The 20271-nt window shown below is 36.3% G+C and overlaps 1 protein-coding gene and 1 pseudogene across 1 annotated transcript; both read left to right on the top strand.

Annotated features, from left to right (window-relative positions):
• Nucleotides 1-11273: 11273 nt before the first annotated feature.
• On the top strand, nucleotides 11274-11829 carry LOC149139816 (putative 3-hydroxyisobutyrate dehydrogenase-like 1, mitochondrial). The gene is made up of 2 exons (XM_089450828.1): nucleotides 11274-11501; nucleotides 11665-11829. The coding sequence occupies exons 1-2, from the start codon at nucleotides 11274-11276 to the stop codon at nucleotides 11827-11829; spliced, it is 393 nt and encodes a 130-aa protein (XP_089306954.1).
• Nucleotides 11830-15438: 3609 nt separating this feature from the next.
• On the top strand, nucleotides 15439-15924 carry LOC149139815 (UDP-glycosyltransferase 73B4 pseudogene; annotated as a pseudogene).
• The last annotated feature ends 4347 nt before the right edge of the window (nucleotides 15925-20271 follow it).

Raw genomic sequence — 20271 nt, 5'->3', positions numbered from 1 at the left:
CCAGTCCTTGACGTGGGGGGCTGCTTTGAGAAGATCGAAAACAATCTTCTCCCGACTTGAAAATTCGTGAACAGAAAAATACCCATCTAGCAGATTTAACCATTTATCTACGGCATCTGCGTCTATTTGACCCTCGAAGATGGGGATTTCAAAATTAACTTGTACCTTAAACGGTGTGGCGTTTCCAGAGTAGCTGTTGGAAGCCGATGCGTCGCCTCTGGGTAGCCGCTGAAGGATCTGTGCAAAGCTATCCATCATCGCGTTCCTTTGCCGCTCGAGCGCTTCTTCGAGCAATATTTTGATAGGATCTCCTGCCCCCTCGTCTTTCTTCTCATCCGCCATGGGAGGACGTCGAGATTTGCGAGGTTGGTCTTGCAAAGGTTCGACCAGTTCAAGCCCTAACTCCTTATATCCCGACCTCGTTGGGGACATGCAAAGAAAAACAGAGAAAAAGCAGACCGCTCTGATACCACTGATCCGGATTTAAGCAGGAACACAATAGATTACAGAGATAACCATAAATACAGAGATGCGATAACCATGAAAACAAAGATGCAACAGAAATAATAATATGCGATAACCATAAAAACAGAGATGCCGCGGAAATAATACTTCATTTCATTATTGGAGAATACTGAAATATGCTTACAAATAGAAATAACCCAGCTAGGGCGATGGTAGCTTATCTCTGAGAAGAGATGTGTCGGCTACATGCCTCTGAACTGTTTTTAACTGTGTTACAATGAGGCTCGAGGGCCTATTTATTGTTGAGAAATACTGGAAAACCCTTCACATTCCAAAACCTAACCGTAGAAGATGAAACGCCAAATTGTGGGCCCCGTTTTGGGTAAGTTGGCACATCAACTTCCCGGGGTCGCGAATTGGTCATACTATCTCTGTTTGACGTGCATGATAGCCCGTTGGAAAGATCTCTCTGAGGACTACGACGGAAAAGATGATTTGTATCAAAAAAATCGCTGGCGGTGGATTTCCCAAAAAACGTCGTTTAGGGCCTCAAAACGGATCCGGAAGTTTAGGACCCGAAAAACTGCTAAAAATAGTAAATTGTGCTATAATTAAGGAAACTGATAAAAACTGTAAGAAGCATTTGAGGGGATCCAAGTGGAATTAGCGGGTGGCCACCAATATCCACCTGGATCACTGCTTCTCACTTGGAATGTACTATAACATCATAATTCTCTTCTGTGCACAATTCTGCAAGTGGTGATACCCGATATCAATGTACTTGGACCTGTCATGAAATATTGGATTCTCAAGGAGTTTGATAAACTCTGATTATCACAATAAATCATTATCAAATCCATCTGTTGACTAAAAATACCCACAAGTATTTTCCTAATCAATATGGCCTCACATGCTTCTTGACTTGTAGCCATGTGTTCAACCTTTGTTGAGTTGAATGCCACATACCTTTATTTCCTACTATACCAGGAAATAGTTGCAGACCCAACACTAAAGATAGCACCCAAAGTACTTTTCTTGTCTGATGGACTCCCTGCCTAATCTACATCAGTGAAGCCTTGGAGCTTCACTCCCTTTTTCCTCCTCTACCATACCCCATTCTTAGTTGTACCTCTAAGGTACCTCAACACATGATTTTTCACCTTCCAATAAAGCTTGGTGGGCTTAACCATGGCTTGACTCAACTAATTAGCTGCATAACATATGTCAGGCCTTGTGTTCACCAGATACATCAAGGATCCCACAAGTTGTTTGTAGATGGTAGCATCTACTACCTCTCCTAAAGAAGCACTCTCCTTCCTCCAGTTTGTAGCTAGAGGTGTGTCCATAGGCTTGCAGTTCTCCATGTAAAATCTCTAAAGTATTCGGAGGCATACTTACCTTGACTCACAAACATCTCACCATCACCGTGACATACTTCCAACCCAAGGAAGTAATGTATCAATCCCATGTCCTTTGTCTCTGAATCACTACTTATCTCCTCTAAGAATCAAGTCATCAACATGCAATACCAAGATAAGCAATTTGACATATACCACAATGTGATAGAGGTTGGCATCTACTTCACTTTTGGTGAATCCCAATCAACTGATATATGCATAAATTCGAGTGTACCATGCTCCTGGTGATTGTTTGACACCATACAAGGCTCTTTTTAGTCTACACATGTCTCCTAGTCATATGTCTCAAATCCCTCTGCCTGCTCTATGTAAATTTCTTCCTCAACAACACCATCGAGAAAGGTGGTATTCACACCCATCTAGTGGATCTTTCACCCCATCTGTGAAGCTAATGATAGAATGCTTATGATTGAGGAATGTCTTTCCACTGGTGCAAATGTTTCCTCATAGTCCACTCCTTCTACCTCAAAGAAGCCTTTGGCCACAAATCTAGCCTTGTACTTCTCGATGCTCCCATGAGATACATGCTTCACTTTGTAGATCCATATGGAACCAACTACGGACTTGTTCTCTGGCCTCGACACCACCTCCCATACATTGTTCTTCATGAGGGATTCATTATTCTTCATGACAGATTCATAAGAATTACATAATAAATAATTAAACAATTTTAGTTATTTAATCAAAGTCCAAGAGTCATGAGACGACCAAAATTAATTTATAAGCTTATACTTAAAACAATAATCAAGCATAATCAAACTTAACTCTAATCACAAGATTAATCATTAATCAATCATTTAGCATAATATACCATATCATACTATCATATCCATGTGAGTTGTTATCACTAAAAAAAAATAAAAAAATTCTAAGATTTTGGACAACTGGTATGGTTCCAAATTCTTATGTTAGTCTTGGTCAAGTCATCTTTATTGTTTTCTTTAGGAAGTCTAAAATCATAGAGTGGAGTCTTGTTCCCATCATCAAATAAGGTCAACAATATTGTCTTACCTATCATTGATCCCTCATTATTTCAAAAGTGTCATGTGTTAAGGCTGTTTCAAAATTGACATGCGCTACGAAATCACCTAGGAGTTTTCGTAGCGTAAAACTCAGAAAATACACTGTGTGTGCTACGAAATTAGGGATTCGTAGTTAGGAGATTTCGTAGCACAAAACCCAGAATTTGCACTAGCTGCACTACGAAATCAGGGATTTGTGCTAGTCTATCTTGTCTAGCTATCTAATCCATCAAAATCCGTTAATATTTCATCACCATGTGTTAGTCCATGAACCTTGCTTATCACATGCAGCCATTCATTCTCATCATTAGATTCGTTAAGGGTCTTGTATGCACTCTTTTCAAATTTCAAAAAAGGTAAGGTAAGGTGAGTTGGTCTTAGTCTTTTCCGTGTTCCTTCATGCATAAGAAGACAATTGACAAGCTCAGGGATGGCATTCACCTGAATTCTTTGAAAGATCAAGAGAGGCAGTTTCCAAACTAAGACAGTGTGGGTTCTTTCAATTCTCCTTGCAGGTGTCTCACAGAAATGTCTAAAGAAACGAAAAATCATAGATCAGGCCGACGTCTTAGAGTTGAGCTTGAAGGCTTATATGTTCTTATGAGGAACAGAGAGGTTGAACATGCATTCAAACAGGTGGGCTGATGGATATTCTATGAAAAACTTCAGGGTAGTCACATTCAAGTAACCAAGGAATTTGCCTTCAATTTCACCGATTTGAATTCAATGGTTGGAGTGCTATAAGTACCAGCTTCTCCTGAGGTTATATCTACAGTCACAGATATTCCTAGAGGCTAGGAGAGATGGTTCAAGAACATAAAATTTGAAATGGCACCTAGCCAAGAATTTATAAAGCCATAATTCATAGGCTCAGACTTAACCAAATCAGTGCCTAGAAGCTATGTAAAAGATTCATATGCCAACTTGTTGTCATGCATCCAAAGATATTTTACCTGTGAAGGGAGATACCATACGGTGTACTCTTACTAGTTTAAGCTTCTATTACATTTCACTGGAAAAATATCTCTAGACTTACCTTTTTATCTATTTCGTAGCTTAGGCAAAATGTCTGATACGGGTCAATTGAAGAAAGAAGGCAATTACACTCCTAGTTGTATTAGGTCTCTAGGAGTGCTAGTTAACAACTAGTTGTAATTAATAGTTTGTTTAAGGATCAATAGGTGTCAGGTCAAGTGAAATTCGAATTCCCCTCATGGTGGAGGAAGGAATCCAAGATTGTAATGAACTCTATATATGACAAGAGATGTAATGCATCAAGGGTTGGAAATTTTTTGAGAAAACACTCATATTGTGTCATTGTAGAAGACTATGTTTCTTATGTAATACAAAGTTTGGCTTTACTTCTCAAGATTCAAAAAGACTTCAATGCTTGCTTGTTTTATGATTGTCCTCATTTCCTCATTTGTAGTAGTATGAATGTATGTTACTTAGAACTCATTGGCAATGCTCTAACTTCCTTCATGCATTTGTAGACTGTGTTTCCTACATGTTGTTCTTATGTGTTAACTGATATATTGAACTCTTGATGCCCTGACTTCCATGTTAAGCTAAGTCATAATAAACATTTTTTGACTCCATAAGCCCAATGGATGTTTACTGATTGTGTTTCAACCATTCACACTCCTTCATTTGTTTCATAGAGTTAGCCATATAATCTTTTACTAAAATATTTAACCTAGTGAGAGAGCCCTCTCAGGTTGAGGAGGCTAAGCCTCAGCCAAAAGTTGGTTTGAAACAGTTACTCAAGGTCTTCCTGATCAGCAGCCTATCAGGGTTAAGTTTTGTGATAACATTTTGGTGCGTCTGCCAGGAGTCTGAAGATTACTCATTCCCGAAATCAAGAAGCTGAACTTCTGAAGGTAGCAGGAGCTCAGAAAACTTTTCGAGGCTGCAATCTACCTTGGTGACTCCATACATTTTCAAAGTTTTAAAGGTGGCTTCGAGAGGGAGATATACATGGAGCAATCCTGACCCAAATCCACCTACTCCTGTGGACAATCCCAACACTCTTTCAAGAAGCAGACAAAGATTTACTGAAACACCAGGTACTCCATCTTATTCAAAATCTTTTCTCTCTGAATTCTCAAGAAGTCCTGAAGACAAAATAGTTGATGATAAAATTCATGAGGTGTTGTTTAGATCAGAAAACAAAGAAGAACTCATTGGTATTATCTTAGATTTGCAAAAGAGAGGAATTGATACCTCAGCCTTAGTATCACAAGAAGATAAAGAGGAATTTTGGGAAGTAGTTACTTCTGAGTTATTGTTAGAAAGGGAAGCCTTAGATAAACTGAAAGAACTTGATCCTTTTGAAGTCTTGCTAAGATCTAAAGCTGGTTTACCTTCCAAATTGGAGTACATTTGTCACTAGTTTGCAAAGCCCAAGTAGTCCTCTTCGTATCAGTTCCTCATCTTCTGTTTCTACTATTCCTAGTGGCTTTCAGAAACCAAGCAGTCCTCCTCATATCAGTTCTTGATCCTCTGTCCCTTTTATCCATGTCACTACTGTTCCTCCTTTAATTATGGTCATACCTGCTAGGTATGCCCCACTTGCACTCCCTGTGGTTCTACATGATCTCCCTAGAAAATATGCTGCAAGAATTCCAACATGGGGTGGTGATGAAAAAATCACAATAGAAGAATATGTAGACAAATTTAATGATTTTGCTGATAGAGAGGAAGTTGATGATGAGGATGTGAAGCTAATATTATTTTCACATACCTTTATTGGCAAAGTTAGAAAATGGTTTAAAGCCCTCACAGCAGGAAGCATTCATAATTGGGTAGAATTTGAAGATAGCTTTCTAAGGAAATGGGGAAATAGAACCAATCCAGTTCAAGCACTTACTGAGTACAACAATCTTAGAAGGGCACCTGATGAAACCATTCAAAATTTCTCAAAGAGGTTTAACAAAGTGTTTAACTCAATCCCAGCTCACTTGAAACCTCCAGAAGCCTTAGCACAAATGAGATATGCTGAAGCATTTGATTCTGATTTTTCTCTTTTACTTATAGAGAGAGAGTCTACCACACTTGCTGATATGTAGAATGATGCAATGAAGGTGGAAGTAAACATGGTAGCTGACAAAAAATAAAAAATGGGAAAAGCTAAATTGAAAGAAGAAGAGAAGCCTTCCTCTTCAACTCCTGAAGATAAGATAGATTCAATGATGAAGACCATGGAGAAGTTTATGGATAGGTTAGCTCTTGGAAACACCTCTGCTCCTCCTGTGAAACAAGAGCCTCAATTTACAAACCTTCAATTTAGGAGACCTCAAAACCAACAAAGACCAAGAGAAAATAGGAATCAACAACATGATCCTCCAGTGAGACCTCCTTTTCAGCAGAATTTGGTTGATGAAGAAGATGATCCTGAGATTTCGGAAGAATTTATCCATTGTCTTGATGAAGAAATGTCAGGAATTTTCTTGACTAAGGAAGAACATGATGAGTCCAATTTGACCAAGCAAGGAGAAGAGCCTTCAGATTATTTAAAAGGATATCAACATCCTATCTTTTAAATGCAAAAAGAGTACAATCCTAGAAATAGAAATGTACCAATTATTGCAAACAAAACACAGCCCAAGAAGGTTGTTTCAAAGGTTGTTGAAGCCAAAAGGGATACCCCAAATGTTGCTGAAGGTAAAAATAATTCTCCACTTGGTAAAAAGTAAATTCAACCTCCATCTCCTATCAAAGAAGTTGAAAAAATTGTTTCTGTTTTCAACCATGAGAATGAAATTGCAAAAATCAAAATATCAGTCCCTTTTAGTGAAATTCTCAAGGTAGACAAATACAGAAGCAAGATTGTAGAGATGTTAAATTCACAACCAGGAGCTGCTGATATCTTAAATGTGCAAGAAGATAATCCTAATATATACTTGGGTCCAAGGATAGAAGATGATCAGAATGAAGAGTTTCCTCCTTTCAATGTAAGCATTAGTATTCATGATGTGACCTTACATAATGCTATCTTGGATTCAGGGGCCTCTCATAATCTTATGTCCAAAGTAATTATGGAAAGGTTAGGATTGCAGGTAACAAGACCATATAAGGATTTATTTTCTTTTGATTCAAAAAGAGTCCAATGTATTGGTTTGATCAAAGATGTTGTTGTTGGTCTAACACAAATCCTTGCGAAGACAATTGTTATGGACATTGTTGTCGCTGATATTCTGCCAAAGTTTGGGATGTTGCTATCAAGATCATGGGCAGAAAAAATTCAAGGCATAATGCAGATGGACCTTACCTATGCCACCATCCCTGTTTTTGGTGAGAAAAGGAGATCGCATCAGGAGACTAGAATGGCTTATATGGTAAGCAACAAAGACAAACCTAAATTTTTTCCTATTTATTCATTTGATACTGAACTTGGATCTCCCATTCTTTTCAATCATTCGATTGATAGTGGACCGGAAGAGATGAAAACAAAAAATCAGCACTCAGAAAATCAACAAGAAAATGGGAAAGAGATGATGAGATGGTGGTCTTTGTACTTTGATGGATCAACAGGAAAAGAAGGGGCAAGAGCTGGAATTTGGATCACAAGTCCAAGTGATGAAAGTTTTAATCTTACAAACTGAACTTTGATTGCACAAATAATATGGTTGAATATGAATCTCTGATTTTGGGCTTAGAAGTCTTGTTGAAAATGAAGGCTCAAAATATTTATGTTTTTGGAGATTTTGAATTGGTTATTAGACAAGTGGAGAGTGTCTATCAAAAAAAGGATGTAAGAATGAGAGCATACAAAAATATAGTTTTAGATAAGTTGGAAAATTTTCAAGCATATTATTTCACTATCAAAACTATAGACCAAAACTCCATTGTTGATTCTCTTGTTGTTTCAACAAGTTTGTTTGGCATTCCTATTCATTCTTCTGAAAAGTATGAGGTGGAAGTTCATCATAGACCGGCTATACCAGATAACATCACCAATTGGCAAGTCTTTGAAGATGATCAACAGGTAAAGAATTTTATTGAATTGAAAGAAGAATTGAAAGCACTCAAGTGGATCAACAAAACATGATTGTTCAGTCAAAAGAAAATTCTGAAGTCTTACAATTAAAAAAAAAAATCAATACCAAAGGGTCTAATCCCTCTTGAGAAGTTGTTCGATCATAATGATGTTTTCAAATCCCCAAAGATACAGGCTGATGAGGAGGATGTAGAGAGCTGCAATTTAGGCACTTCGGTTGTACCCAAAATGATCAAAGTTTCAAAGTTTCTTCTAGCTGATATGAAAGGCAAATATGTTGAGATGATGAAAAGGTTTGCTGATGTTTTTGCTTGGAGTTATGCTAATTTAAAATGGTATGACCCCTCCATTATTCAGCACACTATTCCTATTAAAGAAAATGAGAAACCTTTCAAACAAAAGTTGAGAAGAATTAATCCACTTCTTATGCCATTGATTGAAAAGGAAATTAAGAAAGTCTTTGATGCTAAAATCATTGTCCCCATTAGATTCTCAAATTGGATTGCAAATTTGGTTCCAGTTAGAAAGAAGAGTGGAGAAATCAGAACTTGTATTGATTTCAGAAATTTGAATAAGGCTTCATTAAAGGACAACTATCCTCTTCCCAAGATGGATTCAATTCTGCAAAATATCGTTGGTTCGCAAAGAATGTCTATGCTTGATGGTTTCTTAGGGTACAATCAGATTCTTGTGCATCTATATGATCAGGGGAAGACAACCTTCAGGGTATAATTAGATTCTTGTGCATCCAGATGATCTGTGTAGCTAATGCTAGAATGGTTATGATTGAGGAATGTCTTTCCACTGGTGCAAATGTTTTCTCATAGTCCATTCCCTCTACCTCAGAGAAGCCTTTGGCCACAAATCTAGCCTTGTAATTCTCGATGCTCCCATGAGCTACATGCTTCACTTTGTAGATCCATATGGAACCAACTACTGACTTGTTCTCTGGCCTCAGCACCACCTCCCATACATTGTTCTTCATGAGGGATTCATTTTTCTTCATGACAAATTCATAAGAATTAATACATAATAAATAATTAAACAATTTTAGTTATTTAATCAAAGTCCAAGAGTCATGCGAGGACTAAAATTAATGTATAAGCTTATACTTAAAAGCATAATCAAGCATAATCAAACTTAACTCTAATCACAAGATTAAGATTAATCATTAATCAATCATTTAGCATAATAGATCATAGAATACTATCGTATCCATGTGAGTTATAGGTATGTAGTTAATAAGGGGAATTTCATCAGTGGCATGAGGACAAATATTATTGAAGTAGCTTAGTTCTATGGTGTGCATGGAAATTATTTTATACCTCAATGCATTTTGTTTTTCCACGTAGTCCAACAGGTTCCTTTCTTGAGAAACATATCAAGCACTAAAATTTATTAATGACCTCTAAATATATAAATCTCCATAGTGGAATGATATTTGTTCATATTGGAATTGCAGTCCACTAGTTCTACCTATTAGGAACAATGAAGACACTTCAATAAATTTAATATATCAATTCAAATTGCACAAGTGGCGCCACATAAAGAAAAATAAATAAATTGAGGTTGGTTATTATCATATTTGCAATGAAATTATACATTTATTTTTTCGTTAAGTCGAGCTAGTCTAGAGAAAGAAATCTACTTTCACTATAGAAAATGGGAAAATAAGAAGTTAATTTTTTTTTGCAAGGAAAATCCAAATACATTATCACATTATTTTAGTGGTTGTCATTTATTAATATGATCATGGTGGGTCATACTTTCAAAGCTAAATGCTATGCCTCTTCATAGGATATTAGTAGAGATACTTGAGGAGAGACCTCTTTGGCTGAAGGGTTAAGGAAGGATTTTGACTTCAATATCAAACCATCAACCATTTCCTCAACATTTGTGCCATCATGGAGGAGGGGAGACATTTCTCTTCAAAAGGTTTCTTCTATTTTGTAGTTTTTTCAAAGTTGTTTGATGTGATATTGAGGGAGGCATTGTTCCATGAATGACATTGGCATTTCAAATATTTTGTTTACGGTATTATATGTCTATTACTTTGTTCTTTCTTGCCTCCAAATAATGAATGTATTGTCTAGTTTTATCAAGAAGAACATTGGGGTGAATCACATGCATCCTCTCTCGTCCGCGTTGTATAGGATATATATCAATGAGCATGATTTTTTTTTGTAGGATCATATTCAACCCTTGATTCTTTCAACATGTCTTGTTCTCCATTATCCTCTTATTAACAATGTGGTCCTATTGGCATCTACCTTGGAGGGTCTTCAAAGGATCAACCTTGGGAAAATTAGGGTTTATGATCTTTAATGGCTTGAAGAATGTAGTGGGTCAAGATCTTTGAGGGACTTTTCTTGCATATATATAGTGTGGTCAAGATGGTGAAAACATTAGAGAATTTTTCTCTACCGTTTCTATGTAATCTTGTGCTCTTCTTTCCACCTTTAACATCATTCATGTACCTTAAGGTTCCCACCGAATGTTACTCGACACTGTTGATAATTTTGGCTTTGATAATTGTGGCTTACACTGTGACATCTCTCATTCATTTCTAAGCGTCCCCTATTTGTCTGGTTGGGAACTGGTGATACTATCATGCCTTGCCACAAGTCTAGAAAAACCTCACTGCCACAACTAAGGAGTGTTTAAGACATTTATTGAAATAAAATGAAATGATGTTTTAAAGTATATAATACTAAAAATAAGCTATAAGACCAAGAAAAGAAGGAAAATAAAGTATACGGAACCAAATTATAAAATGAAATTATAATTTCAGCTTAAAATTACATTTTTTTTTCGAAAACTTATTTTATATTAAATTATTATTTTGATGGCTAAGTTATTATCCAGGAAAGAGCACAAGTAGCTGGCTACTTGTATGTCTTTGGGGAAGAAGAGTGAAAGTAATTAGATACCTGTTATGTTTGGGGAAGAAGAGCACAAGTAATTGGCATGTCTCAAAGCCTGGAAAGATCACATGCCTTGTGAAAAGGGATTTGTGGTCCCTCGAAATGGAATCATTTTGGTTGATTTGACCCATAGCCTATCCTCCAGGGAAATAGAAGACCAAGGTAAATCTCCAAATCGATGGATGCGTCTGTGTTGAGCAAGGACAAAGGGGCTAAGGACACTTTAGCTATCTTGGTGGAGGAGCATGTCAAGACTGTGGCCAACCTGGGCTTCTTGTTTAGGGCTATGGGATCTACGAATCCATGGATGTGCCAATGTCTAGCGGGGACAAATGGGATAAGGGAAACACTTTGGCTATCTTGCTGGAGGGTCGTGCAGAGACTGTGGTGAACCTAGAATCCCTGTTTCAGGCTATGGGATGACCGAGTTACAGGCTGTGAATCCATGGATGCGTCAATGTTGAAGGGGGCAAAGGGGCTAAGGTCAACACTGGCTATCGTGGTGGGGAGCCATGCCAAGACTGTGGTGAAGTTGGACTCCTTTTTCATGGCTATGGGATTATCGACTTATTTGGGGCGTTCAAGCTCAGGCCAGAGCTACAAAATAGCGATTCAAATTACGATTGTGGCAAACCTGGGAGGTCTCAGTGAGGGCCTTGTATTTGCTGACAAAGTTGGGCTGGACATGTCTTAGTACTTCTCTATTTGCCACGGAGTAATAAGGTCAAAGGACATGGAACATTTGCTTGGAGAGAGGCTTATCAGATGAGATTTTTTGCCTGGGGTTTTTGCATATTATATGCTTAATGATATGGGTACATGGTATGGCATTGCAGGGTGCTAAGAAAATGGGGATTTCTGTTCCCGAGACTGCATTGCGTCACGAGATTTATCTATCTATGAAGGATAATGGAGATCAGCGTTTGGGTTTTCATGTGTTTATTACTGCCATTGAGAGGCTTGGAAACCATTATTTACCAGTCGCGCCACTCTCAATCTGACATTGCAACTATCATGCCATGCACTGCAAAATGGAGGGTTCCCATAGCCCTTGCTCCATCCAATGCCTCCATGATTTTCAACAACCACAACAAGGGTAATATTTTCAAAATATGGTCAGAACTGAAATTATGACTATTTATTTCATGTTGAGGTATGGTCAAATGTCTTAATTATACTTCTTGCTCGAACCTTATTGATTTTTTGTTCTTTTCTAAAACCCCAGAGATGACATTGACAAAAATCTCCCTTTGTAGCCCATCTCTCTATTTTTGGTTTATTTTAGGGAATTCTGAACTGCATTTCTTATATCATGATTAACATACATTGTATATAATTTAGAAGGATATAGAGCTCATTTAGTTGTGTATTTTCTATGAATATTCACCTCTATTTTTCATGTCACGAGCATAGTTGCAAATTAGAGACCTCAAGATGCATGATTTCTCTTAGAATTCTTTGTGGTGTCATATTTGTGTGAAATCAAAGAGCCCTCATTCCTTTTTGAAATGTCATTCTGGTCGATCACACCATAGTGAGAATTGGAGAATTGGGGCCAGAGGAGTTCACGATTTAGCCAAGGTTTCATTGGAATTTTGGGAATAAATGTGGTTTCCATTGAAATTGAGCATATTTTCCTATGTTTTCTTTCATCTAGTGAGTGTAGAAATGTATCCCTAACATACATTGTCAATTGTTAGGATTTTGTAATCAACAACTAAATATAGTGATAGTATAGGGTGTGGTCTACTCCTACTATTTTTTGTCTTAACAATTCTTTCTGAAAGTGCTTTAAGAAAGTTTCCCTAAAAACCGCATTGCATAGAGAAAGCTATGCAAAAACAAGTTGCCTGAAGTCATCGCTTATCCTAGATAATAGTATTTTCAACTATTGATAATGTCAATAGAGGTGGCTCTCACATCAACCAATCAATGAAATGAAATGTAATCCCTAGTTTCTTATATTCAAGACAGAACAGGAAACATCCAAATGGCAATAGGAGTACAACAAATTGATGAAAGAAACTCCCTTAGAATGATCTATTGTTGTTGAGAAGTAATTTTCAACATTAGGAGGCATATGTAATATAATGGGCTAGGGGATGTCTTTATATACACAATGGGTAGGATTAGAGATGTTTCTTGAATTGGTAATTTACGCAGTAAAAAGTGTCTATGTTTGTTCCACACATGTTCATATTGCTATTGATGTAATAATCAAACAAATATTCTAGTAATATAGAATAGAGTTGACCAGTTCAAGGCCTCCAACGAATCATTCCTAAATCCTCTATCCTAGGAGAAAGTTACCCTGTCACAAATATATTGTCATCTATGGGCACCAGTCATATTTCTTTGCTTCCCTCACCTCTATAAACCATAGACAATGCATTACCTTGGGTTATCAGGGACAATTTATTACTGTGCTAGCATCGTAAAGATAATGAAAGCTCAAGACTAACAGGGTATGATCTACCAACAAGTCTAGTAAAAAAGTTTTAAGTTAAAATAGTCTTGTTGTTCACCATGGGATGATATATTTGTTGAATCTAAGTAAGCTTGTTGAAGAGTGTTTTACTTTGGATTTTGTTATATGTTCTATATGTTTGTGTGAAATGTTTTGTTATATGTTGATCGGTTTTGCATAATCACTTTTTAAATGACACCAAAAAGAATTTGTTTTACCCCTGTCATGTGGTGAACAAAATACAACCAAATTTTAGTAATGCTAAATTTCATACCCAAAAGCATGTGAATTTTTCGAAGAAAAATTTTATGATTAGAATATCATATACTATTTTTAGGGGCTCCTCGAAATGTGAGGAGGTCATATAAAAGGGAAACATGTTTCTATATGAAGACTTTAGGTGAGTGGATTGTCATATGAAAGGAAACCATGTTTCTTCCATATACAAATTAGATGTTCATTGCTAGAGTTTGAAATCCTTGTGACCTTATGATGGGTAAATGTAGTTTTCTTCCTTTATGATAAGGTATTTTTTATTCATTTGATATTTTTTTTTATCATTACCTTACTATTGTTAATAACATGTAAATTTTTCTCATTTTGTGTAGAAGAAATAAAGGAGTAATCACGGAATTATTTTTAGCCAAAACCCTTTGCTACATAGCTTGCCTTGTTTCTATCAAGTATTTTGAATGCCTTTTAGATAACACCATTTTTCTTTAATGGGTTTCTTTTCTAATGATAGCTTTATGAAGGTTTCACATTCAAGTTTCATAGATTACTTTCATTGTAGTCTTCCCTTGACTTCTCCATAACCCTCTATCCCATATTCTTATTGAAGGTTAGCTATAAAATCATACTTCATAATAAGATATGGCTTACCTATTTTTTCTCTCCCTTGTCTCTTATATAAAGGGTCTCATCTAACTACCATAATAGGTATTTTGATACCATTTTGGTTTTTTCATGTCTTCTTCAATTAAAAATTGTCTACTTGATTTGGGCTATTTCCCACCTCCTCTTTATTTATGCCCACGTGTACTGTTGTCTATTTTGTCATCCATATTTAGTGGATGAAAATAAAGACATAATATATCTGGATCTCCGCCCCATTTCCTATATTCTCATATCGTAATCACATGCCAAACTTCTTATCCCCTTATACTATCTCCTAACATACATAATCAACACTAAATTTCCTCTCTAGCAATCCATATATGAGGACTTAAAAAAGATGAGATGCACCCAAAATTATGTACCTTAGAACATATACATTCATATTCTTGACCTTTCCAGTCTCTCGCCAATCATGGGCTCTTGCTAACAGTCCTCACAACTCCGCAAAATTAATCCCTCCTTAATTCTGTCTTGTACAGAGGGCCTTCTCATTAAACCTCTTATCATCCCCTCCCCTCATACCCAAGGAATTCCCTTGGGATGTGAAAACATAGAGAAACTTCCCGCCCTTCATCTCTTCTTACTCTTCATGTATTGAATCAAGGAGCTCACTCATCCAATAGAAGATTGGTTTGACCACCAGAAGAAGAGCTCAGATGGGTTCCGCCCTCCTATTTGCATTATCAACGATTTCTTCCTTGGATCGACTCATAACACAGCTGCCAAGCTTGGCATACCCAGGATAGTATTTACCCCATCACTGCTTTTTCTATTTTTTTCATTCATTCTCTCTAGAAATACATGTCGCATGAATAAGTATCAGTAGATAATGATTGAGTCCATATTCTTGATCTACCTCACCCTACTAGTTTTCTCCGATATCAGATATCCCCCCTTCTCCGTAGGCACAATAATTTAGATAGTGTCATTAAATTCGTGATATATAACATGGATTTGAATGTGGAATGTTGGGGTACCCTTATCAATACTTTCTATGATCTATAACTCGTTTATATAGATCATTTGCACATGGTTTTTTTTGGTAGGTTTGTTTGGTATGTAGGTCCTCTACTTCCTCCTGATGTTTTTGGGTTGAAGCAAGGAACAAACATGATTGAGAGAGGGAAACCTGCTTTTATCAAAGAATCAATATGTCTGCAATGGATGGATTCTCAGAAGGATAAGTCTGTTATCTATATTTTCTTTGACATCCATACCTTTGTCTCAAATAAAAAAAATAAAGGAGATGGCAGCAAGGCTGGAGGCAAGTGAAGATTCCTTCATATGGGTCATTAGGGATCTACCTAGTAGTATGCCTACTGATGAATATGGCATGCTTCCTCAAGGTTTTGAAGAGATAACGAAGGGCATAGGTTTGGTAATTAGAGGTTGGGCACCCCATCTCTTGGTCCTCTCACACCCCTCTGTTGGAGGTTTCCTTAATCATTGTGGGTGGAATTCTACCCTGGAGGGCATCACAATGGGAGTCCCACTGATAACATGGCCCATGAATGCAGATAAATACTATATTGATGCATTATTAGTTGATTATCTCAAGGTGGGAATCAGGTTTTGTGAAGGTGACATCACAGTGCCCAATAGAGATGACTTGATATCTGCAATGAAACAACTTATGGGAAGAGAAGGAGACGAGATGAAAAGGATAGAGGAGATGAGCAAGGAAGTGAAAGTAGTAGTGCAAGAAGGGGGATCCATATCTAATTCCAAGTAGATAGAGCTTGTTTTAATCTTGTCTTGGGATTATGCTAATTTCATCTTTTTGGATAGGGACTTTTTCTACCCATGTTTGCAATAAAGTCCATATTTATTTAGTTGTTGTTTTATAGAAAGGAATATTTCAAAATGTAGGATGGATGGCTTAGAAATGTATGAAGAACTTGTAATTGATTTAGTATTTTGTGATTTGAAATATGAATGATTATGGCCAATCATTCTAGTTTAAAAAAAAATGGAGTAAAAAACAGTCGTTCAAAAAATATCATTTTGTTTTTAGAAAAAGTAGAGGATTCATTTTGATTTTACGAAAAACATTCAAAAGTTATTAAAATAATATGTTATGTTTAAAAAAAATGAAGGATTCTATAGTTTTGAATCTTCTTAGAAAAATTATTTCAGTCACTTCAAAAGTTGAGGCTATACAAAAATTTCTCATAGGCATGTAGAAGACATGTCGTGTTTCAACTAATTTACAAGTTGAACTCCTGGAAAAGTAGGATACATGGCCCTGTGTGGTAGAACTTGATCATAGTCCTTGAAGACGTTAAGTTTTAAAATTGATGCCTTTCACTTTTGAGATTTTCTTATGTGAAGCCCTTCTTGCGCAACACTAATTGCTTCAAGAAGTTTCTTATCTCCAAGAAAGCCAAACTGCTCTCGAGAAATGGAATCTATGATAATAAAAAATTATTCTAGAGGCTATAATATTTGAAACAGTTTTTTACACATAGTTGCACAAAGAGATGAGTATGAATTCTGCAAAGGATTCTAGCCTATGTTTCTTTAGAATCAGGGCACAATGAACGTTGAATTTAGGGAGCTTGCCAAAATATTGGGATGACATTAATACTGATTTGAACAATGTCAATTGTTCTCCAAGTGACAACTATTTGTTACTCCAATGTGGAATTTGAGCTTACAGCTTTTCCAACAGCCATCCCCAATATTTTTTCTTGTAGTCATTGGGCTTCAAGTTTTAAACCCATGTATTTGACCCCACATTGAAAATAAATAACATATATGGAAATAGAGAAGGCCCCTTTATTCATTATTCAGTCAAACCATTAAAACAAGTGGTTGATTTGGATGTTTACTTCCATCTCTAAACCCATATTGCAATTGTCCAAAATCTCTCTAAGTTTACTTACTTTCCAAACATATCCATTTATAAATAACAAGACATTGTTCACAAATAAAACATGATTCACGGTAAAAGAGATCCCTATTTTAATTCCGTTTAAACCATTTGATCTCTTGGCTTCTCTTATAGATCTACTTAATCCCTTAGCTACCAAGAGAAAGAGTAGAGACAAAAAATGACTAAAAATGGAAGATGAATGATTGATCGAAAGAGAAAAAAATGATACGCTAGATTTCAAAATGTAGGACGTCTGGCTGAGATATGCTTGAAGAACTTATAACTGATTTAGTATTTTATAATTTGAAATATGAATGATTACAAAATCATAGCCCTATCATTATAGTTTCAAAAAAAGTAGAGTCAAAAGCAATTGCTCAAAAAAAATCATTTTGTTTTTAGAAAAAGGAGAGGATTCATTTTGATTTTACGAAAGATGCAATATGGGTTCTTCTCCTAGATCTTAAAAATATTTTAAGGTTGGACCAAGGCCTTGGAGAGACATACTCATGTCCAACATGTAGAAGGCCATTGTTAACAGGTGCCTTCAGGAGGCCTGCAAATTCAATTATTGGGCATCAGATGGTCGAAGGTGAAAAGCTGGTCAGACATATAAATGCAGAAGCTAATTCATTGTCTCGAAATCAATATGAAAATATCTTATCCACGGGCCCATTTGCTACTCAACAATGGAATTCGGCTGGCATGGGCATGTTGAGTTTTGTGCTCTTTTATCTTTCAAATTGAACTCCTTTTATCTTGGTTTAATTTGGGTAGCTTGTTATGTTTGAAATCAACATTTTTGACTATTAACATAGCTCATAATTTCATTGCATATTGCTTCAATGGTCATTTCTATTATGTTTTCTTCTAGAAATGCCCCAATTGGTTGTGTTATGTAAAGTGATGGACACATACTAGAGAAGTGTTAATTTTAGGTATGTTCTATGCTAAGAGAAAATTTACTTCAATTTTCCATATTAGCTCAATATCAATTCCAGATTAACCATCACATTTAGCATGATAGTAAAATGTAGATAGAACATAAACATAAATCGTATAAAACAAGCCATGACAAAAGGACACAAGATGTGGCGCTAACCAGGGACAAACCCCAATGTGGGGAAACCCTTGATAAATTCTTATTATGTATTCTTCAATAGTTCAGCAGAGAGAGATAGTACATATACATCAGAAGTCAACACTTTGGCCTGACAAGATAAGATCATAGATCCTCACCATGAAGATAACAAAATGAGGTAGTTGATCTAATCTGAGGTGAAGGCATACTGCTTCAACTGAACCTCCAAGGTGACTCCATCACCATGCTGCACCCATCACTGTGTGACAACTCATCATCATGTTGCACCTAACATTGTGTTGCACCCAATCACTGAGCTACTTTCATCACTATGTTGCTCCCATCACTGAGAAGTACCACATCATCATGTTATACTCATCATCAACTAGTTCTTGCAATGCATTGAGTTTCTGCTATATTTACATGCTCATCATCACCATGATGTACCATTGTGCTGCATTGTACTGCATCCATGCTGCCCACAATAGTCATTGCATTTATCATGCAGTATCCATCCAAGTATGTTGCATCTAAACATACTGTTAATACAACCATGCTGATGTTGACAATACAACCATGTTTCCTCTTATTACATCATGTGTTGCACCATATTGTCCATTCTGCTGCACTGTACTTTCATTTTGTTAAGTCCTCCATGCTGTTGGTTATGGCTTGCAGCCTAGCCCAACAACAAGTAAGGTTGAGTTATCTTTACCCTTGAGCAACAATGTCTTCCTCTTATTGCTGAAGAGTCATGAGGGCTAAAACATGCCTCTCCATGGACTACATTATGCACTGAGTACTTATTTGAGGTAGAGGTAGATATAATGGATAAAAGAGGCACTGAGTGCTATGATTCATATAGTGTAGTTTAAAGATATAATTTCAACAATTCATACAAGCACATGCATTAAAAAATCAATACAAGTGAATGTGTAAGGAAGTATGAATATTTCTAGCAGCGAAGTGTTGAGTCTTGAAAATGTCATTCATTTCCATTACACTTTCACTATTATGTCCATTATATCACCTCCATTTCACCTCCATTTCACTACTATGTCACCACATTCATCCCACTTTCATTATCATTGGGCCACCTTTATGTTTTTCCAATATTTATTATTTCTAAGCCTTTTAAGTGAATTTGTGGTTAAACATTAGAAAATAATGTGCATATGCTTATACCTAACAAATGGGTTGAAATTGTTGACATGTGTAGGTTGAAAGGAGGCTTCTAGAAGTCCCTTATGTGGCACCCCAAGGCCAAATTCGAATTTGAGTGGAAAGAATCATGGGATCATGAGGATATGTGTCACATCTCGTATTTGTATTGTAACTCTAAGAAGACATGTGTCTTATCAGTTCCTATTTTGATTAGGACTCTAGAGGTAGAGGGAGAGATTCATGGACTCTCATTAACGAGATGGCTTCTCATCTTTTTGTATAAATAGGAGATCTCTCTCCTTCATTTGTTAGTCCTTTTTAGTCTTTTTAGTCCCTAGTTCTTAAGTTTGTAGTTCTTCCTTGATGGCTTTTGAAAGCTTTGGAGGACTTTTTTGTGCTTTGTACTTTTGAAGAAATTGAATAAAGCTTTGATGTTCTCAACATGGAAGGAGATGTGAAGTAGATGTCATGGAGCATATTAGGATGTAAGGTAGAGTAGATTTCATTTTGTAAATATTGCTTTGATTTCATTATGTTATTTGATTGCTTTCAAGTTTGATAGATTAGATTTTTCATTCATGCAATTTTAATTCATGCAAGTGTGTTTAATTTTGCTTTGATTTCATAGGTGGTAGGGGGCCCCTGCCTTGTATAGTTGTCATTTAATTTTGCATTTTATTTCACCATGTATATTAGCTGTACATAACAAAGCTTTTTGATTACTGTTGTTTTACATTTTTCTCATGTATATTAGCTGTACATAACAAGTTGTTTTGATTACTGTTGTTTTACATTTTTCTCATGTATATTAGCTGTACATAAATTGCTTTCAAGTTGATTGTAGATTAGTGATGCACATAGCCTTTTAATGAACTAATGACGTGATAGAATCATCTTGTCCTTTTGCTGAAGCAGCAAGGATACTGGGTCTCATAGTCATTAGCTCATTATTTGGTTAT

The sequence above is a fragment of the Pinus tabuliformis genome, chromosome X (assembly GCF_031772625.1).
Source record: "Pinus tabuliformis cultivar Carrire ecotype Pingquan chromosome X, CPIR1, whole genome shotgun sequence".
NCBI lineage: Eukaryota > Viridiplantae > Streptophyta > Pinopsida > Pinales > Pinaceae > Pinus > Pinus tabuliformis.
This window is presented reverse-complemented; position numbering and strand designations above follow the sequence as displayed.

Coding starts and splice junctions, on each gene's coding strand:
- LOC149139816 (XM_089450828.1), top strand. CDS start 11,274: ATGGATGCGTCAATGTTGAAGGGGGCAAAGGGGCTAAGGTCAACACTG. Junction 11,502..11,664: donor GCCTTGTATTTGCTGACAAA/GTTGGGCTGGAC, acceptor ATGGCATTGCAG/GGTGCTAAGAAAATGGGGAT.